Source organism: Coloeus monedula, assembly GCF_965178545.1.
Source record: "Coloeus monedula genome assembly, chromosome: 1".
Classification (NCBI taxonomy): Eukaryota; Metazoa; Chordata; class Aves; order Passeriformes; family Corvidae; genus Coloeus; species Coloeus monedula.
The window spans coordinates 95,123,575-95,129,664 of record NC_138781.1 but is presented as its reverse complement, the minus strand read 5'-3'; the positions used below and the strand labels follow the sequence as shown (position 1 = coordinate 95,129,664).

Below are 6,090 nucleotides of genomic sequence, written 5' to 3'. Positions count from 1 at the left end.
TATTTCCTCTGTGTTTATTCCAAGCGCAAATCGTTACAAATAATTCTTTTCCCTAAACTATGATATTTTTTTTTGTCTTGGGCTGGAATATATACCAAAGCACTAAAGCTCTTGATCCAATTTAGCAACCATTTTGGACAGCAAAGTTATACACTAGGAAAATGTGAGAAAACTTGTCCCTTTCAATTTTAAGAAACTATTTTGTAACATAAGTGGAAGTCAGGTCCATTTATGTCTGGAAAATGGATACTACAGGACACATCTGATTCAACACAATTGGAAAAATAACTTTAATATTACTAAGGCAAGAGCCAGCTTCACTTCTTAAATTTGCGTGTATGAAAAAGGAAGCTCACAGATTGTTTTCGGCAAAATACCTTGGACTTGCTACTTTAAGTTTCAGTTACCCAAAGGAGGAGACTTGACTTTTTAGAAAACAAATTATAAAAATTCGAATAGATTTGCAATATATGCATAAGATCTGCAGCAACAGAATACATACCTGAAGAGAGCTCATAATTTCATTTAGTTTATTAGACAAAAATATATGATTTAGACAAGTTTTGCTGACGTGTTATTTACAATCTGAAATCACTCTATATACAGAAAAAAGAAAACCACAAACACATGGGAAACATTTACCAAACAAATAATCCAATAATGGTTAGAATAACACGATCTGAAATGGTACAATGAGGAGGGGGATCCATCTACAGATTTGTGTAATCGCTTTTATGGATTTGCACCACCTTATTGCAAAAAGAGATTGATGGAAGTCATTTATACCGTTTCCTTTTTTCTCTCTCTCTCTGTCCTTAATACCAGTCTCTGTAATATTTTTTCACCAAATCATTTAATCAAGCAGAAGGGAGAGCTGTTAAAATTCTCGGTGTTCCCTCTTGCTGAGCCAAAGAGCTGCAGGGGGGGAAGGGAGGAAGAAAAAAAAAAAAAAAAGACGTAACAATTTTTCAGGAAAAAAAAATCTTTTTTTTTTTTAATTGCCTGTCTATTGCGATAGCATATTAGTAATAGATAATCACACAAAAATCATTGTCACTGGTGTAATTAACACATGATCTTTGAGATCTGTTAAGTTTTAGAAAAGTTACAGTCTGGCTATATACAATTGCAATTTAGTCTAAGTTTGAAAAGATTAGAGCAACTCCTGTACTGTTCTCATTTTCTGTATGTATTACTATGGTGATGATTAGGTGTTATAATTAGTCTTTATTATTCAAACACTCTGTTTCACATAAGTAACATTCCTAGAGTGAAAACAAACAAACTCACTTGTCACGGACAGGCTGGAAGGGCGATTTTAGCGGCTGGGGTGGGGAGTCAGTTCTTGGTACATTTTCTCTTTCTAGAAGGAAACAGATAAAAAAAAAAGAAACAAAACAAAACAAACAAAAAGAAACAGAAAGAAAAAAAAAGAAGAAAGAAAAAAAGCCAAACAAAAACAGGAGAACCATTTTAGAATAACAACAGTACAAATCTCGATACTTTGCAGAGAACACCCTTCCCTCTCACCCTCCTGTTCAGATGTGTGTAGATATATGTGTATGTGTGTACAGCGCTACACCCTCCTTTCAGTATTTTAGTAGTCTGCAAGCTTTTCTTGACACATTTTTTACTGTCATTGAAATTATTGGGAGATGAGGGTCATGATGGAGGGAAGGAAATCTCAAACCTGTATTTTGATCTTACTTGATGGGCGTATAGGGTGTGGATGTAATAGGCCACGTGAAATGTGCTTAATATATGTGACCAACATGCTGGGTGGGGGGCCGGAAATCAGCGCAAGAGTAAACTGTAGCTCCGTTAAAAGCAATCAGTTTCACCAGTGTGACACCATTCCTCAAGGAGAAGTTCACGTGCATGTGTTGGGGGTGGAGGGAGAGGTGGAAGCCTGATGCATTAATTACCTATGTGTTTGGGACTGGTCCTCTCTGAAGGTTTTTCGCTGCTTAGGGCTCCCAGGGTTGCTGTTAAAACAGAAGATTGTTGCTGGGCCTGGAGGTGATGATTGTGATGAGCAGCGTGGTGGTGATTTACTCCCAAAAAGGACCTCACGTTTAGAAGGGAACTCTGAGTAAGGAAAGCCCCATTAGTCCAGTTGTGAAATTTGCCAATCTGGCATGTGTAGAGTCCATGGCTAGGGAGAAAAGCAGGGTGCTGGATCTGAGGAGAAGTGTGGTTAACCTGGGGAGGAGGGGGTGGAGGAGGAGAAGATTTCAGGGCACCATCAGGACTGGTTGCCGTCTCTGCCAAAGACCAAATCTTGGGTTTGCTGTGAGATGGCATCTGTAAATTGTTCGGTCCCCCAGGACTGATGATTCTCGTGCTATTGTCAGAGGCCTCCTTCACCATGGCCAGAGCGTCTTTGGGTTTCAGCCCTTCAGAGCCTGAGAGTGCCAAATCCTTCTCCTTTTCCAAGTGCTCCTCTTCACTGCTTTGTCTCAGGAGCTCAGGCTTCTCCTCCTCTTCCTCGTTGCTCTGCTCCCCATCATTCTCATCGATTTTATCTATATCTATGCTCTCCAAGTCAATTTCCTCATCATCTTCATTCTTCTCAGGGTCTCCCTCATTGTCACTCCCGAAGAGGTTTGCATCTTCTTGGTCCTTACTCCTGGAGCCCCAGGTCACCTTATTCTCCTTCTTGAGCCGCCGGCGGGCGTTGGCGAACCAGGTGGAGACCTGGGTGAGGGTCATCTTGGTGATGATGGCCAGCATGATCTTCTCGCCCTTGGTGGGGTAGGGGTTCTTGCGGTGCTCGTTGAGCCAGGCCTTGAGGGTGCTGGTGCTCTCCCGGGTGGCATTTTTGGGCCGCCCCGGGTCCCCGTATTGGAACTGTCCGTAGGGATAATAGCCAGGGGCAGTGTGGGCAGCAAAGGTAGCAGGGTGGACACCCGGATTATCTTTCAGCTCGTACTGGGAGCCCTGCAACACATTCAGACAAGCGGAGAGGAAAAAGCACATCAATTATCTCGTTAGCGTCTCTAACAGACCTGAATAGGCTACTCCGGGAGCCGGAATACGCCTTTCAGTGGTGCAAAGGGTCTTCACAGACAAATTCTGCCCTCCCTGCTCCAGGCTCTTCACATCTAGGTCAAGACAGAGAGGTGTTCCCAAATGATTTCCCCTTCTTGCAGGGAAAGGAAAGAGAGGTGCTAAGCGGGGCTCTGACAGACATTGTGAGTATTTTCTCCGCAAACCAAACCAAATCAAACGATGGAAACGCATCAACTTCGCCTTTGCCTCGGCAAGACAATTTACTGTGCCCTTGAAATTATCAGGCACATAAAACAGGTACTTCACCGCAGTTACAAACTAATGCCCGTGCACAGCGTCGCGTTTATCTGCAAAGTATCCAGGAGGATGTTAGAAATGCATGCAGAGCATTCTTTATTTTTGCTCCTAGTGAGACGAGACTGGGGAGATGAATGCACAACTTCAGTACCGAGAGACTTATAACGTAAAAGATTTTCCACACACAAGTCAACACCACCACCCCTGCTCCCCAAATCATACACCAAGATTCTGAAGTAAAACATTAACTTCTAACTGTTAGAAGAGCCTTTAAACTCTGGAAGGAAAACTGATCCACGCATTGTAGAATATGAATATGTAGACACTTTGTCTCATAAGTTTTACTTTGATCTGGCCAGAGCAAACACAAGTTGTTTACAAGCGTTTAGAGACGGTGATTTATTTGCAATCAATATTCTTTTTATCATCAGTAGTAAAACACAGCAAGTCAAATTATCCCATCAGGTGTTTTGGTAAATACCATTTTATCTTTCTAGCAACCTCATTAGGCCTCATTATTACTGCAAATTGTCCAGATATTAACCTAATATTTTAGTTCTTGATTTACAAATGTTCAGAAATTTAGGATTTATTTCAAAATATCACCGTCATGGTAAATCACTGTAATAAAATACCAGGATACTTTGGGAGAAGGAATGGGAACTGTTCCAAAATAGCTAACATTTCAAGCAGTTTTCTTTCTTTATTGCTTCTATTACGATCTTGCCTTTTTTCCTTTTTTTTTTTTTTTTTTTTGCCTAGTCCAGAAATACATTCTTAGTATTACTATGTCATAATTTATGTCAGTCTTAGAAAAGGACCTCTTCAATAATGTTTGTGAAGAAACTAATTAAACTTTGTCAAACAGTTAAGAAGGATCATGTATTTTAATTTCAGAGACACCGCTTATACACAAAGAGTAGCCCGATGTAATTTTTGTAATGTGTTACAGAGTAGGCTTTCTGCACTCCCTTTATTCTGCTGTCTTTTGTTATTGTTGCTGAAATGATATTTTTTGTGTAAACTCTGTTGGGAATTCTTTTGAAGAAGCCACTTGTAAATCACTCATTGCTTCTGTCTCAACTTTTACTGCATTTCCAAAATCAAGGTTAAAAAAAAGAAAAAGTAGGAAATGCATGCTGTTAAAAGTCACTTTGTAGGAAATGTTTGCAGCACAAAAATGATCTGTTTTCAAACGCTGTCCCTTGTTCAACAGCGTGTTTTCCTACTTGCCTACATATATGTATTAAAAACCCTAAGAAGTTATGCACTGCATGCATTCGGTTATAAATATTCACACTTTTATGTGTCAGGGGGAGAGAAAAGAGGGACATTTGGAGAATGAAGTGGAATCTATGCGTAGCGCCGCCGAGAATTTTGGTAATACCAGCAACGAAAACGCTTCAACGACACCGGGTACAAAAACAGTTAGTTAAAAAAATATATATATGTTTCACTTTCTAATCTATTACATTCTTAAGAAAATGTGAAATGATCCCAAGGACAGTCTGGGTGACGACAATTTCTCTTTGAATTAACGCCGATATGCCTTTCTGCTCCGATGTCTGTAATGGGATGTAGATGCCCTCTTTCGCTTCATGCAAATCCCATCTATGATACCCGCCATAATCAGAGTATGAAAAGTTCAGGGAACAGAACGGGACATTTTCAAGGCTTAAGGAAAATGCCTTGAAATAAACGGGCGCCCCAGGTACCGACATTTTGGCCTTTCGGAAGGAACCTGTTTATTGCTCGGCGTCAAAGAAAAGTACCAAGCGGAAAGAGGAGCGCGCTGGAAAGCCCAGCGAAACAGCAGGACCGACAATATCACCCGTCAACAACAACACCAATAACAACAAGGAAAGAAAAGAAAACAAAAAAAAGCCGAGTTGCTAGGGAAAGCCGACAATACGGAGGCAGGAGCCCTGCTTAGCCCTTTCACCGCCAAGAAAAACTCGGAGGAGTTTTTCCCGGCTTGGAGCGCCGAGGAGGATGGGGGGCTTCGCCTGCAGACGGAGCCCGCGACCCCCAGCCCCACTCTCCCCCGCAGACCCGTCGACAGTCGCGCTTCCCTCTCCGCGGCGGACCCCGCGCCGGGCGTGAGCCGCCACCGCAGCCGCCCCGCCGCCCCCCGCGCTGGGCTCCGCAGCCTCCGCCCGCCCCCGGCTCCCCCGGCCGCCGCGGCCGCGCTCGGTGGGCCCGGGCAAGCGCGGGGGGCAGCGCGGTGCTCACTCACCATTTGGGAGAAGAGGCCGAGGTCGGCGGTGTAGGGCAGGAAGGCGCTGTAGTTGGGGGCGCTGTAGGGGCTGGCGTACATGCCCAGCACCGAGGTGACAGCGGCCGAGCCGCTGCCCAGCTCGGCGCCCGCGGGCCGGCCCGAGGCGGCGGCGGCGGCGGCGGCGGCTGCGGCGGCGGCGGCCAGCACCCCGGGCCGGTCGCTCCCGTACACCGCCTGGCTGGCGCTGAGATACTGCGGGTAGCCCAGCTGGGGGAAGGACATCTCCGGGGCGCGGGCACAGAGGCGGCGGCAGCAGCACTGGCGGCAGCAGCAAGAAGCGGCAGAGATATAAAAAAAAAGAGGAGGGGGGAAGGAGGGGGGGGGAAGGAATTATATAAAAAAAAAAAAAAAAAAGAGAAAGGGGGAGGAGGGAGCCTGCTGAAGAGCCGGGGAGGGGAGCGGAACAAACCCGGGCTTCTCTGGATCTCTCTCTCTCTCTCTCTTTCTTTTTTCCTCCCCCCCTCTCTTACTGGAGTCAGGCAGGGCGAAAAGAAATCGAGCCG

At 44.8% G+C, this 6,090-nt stretch overlaps 1 protein-coding gene across 1 annotated transcript; it reads right to left on the bottom strand.

Annotated features, from left to right (window-relative positions):
- Window positions 1–857: 857 nt before the first annotated feature.
- Window positions 858–5,809, bottom strand: IRX1 (iroquois homeobox 1; the record flags this gene model as incomplete). Its single annotated transcript, XM_082288146.1, has 4 exons — window positions 858–915; window positions 1,291–1,363; window positions 1,926–2,940; window positions 5,546–5,809. 4 exons carry the CDS (start codon window positions 5,807–5,809, stop codon window positions 858–860), a joined length of 1,410 nt encoding a protein of 469 aa, XP_082144272.1.
- Window positions 5,810–6,090: the final 281 nt, after the last annotated feature.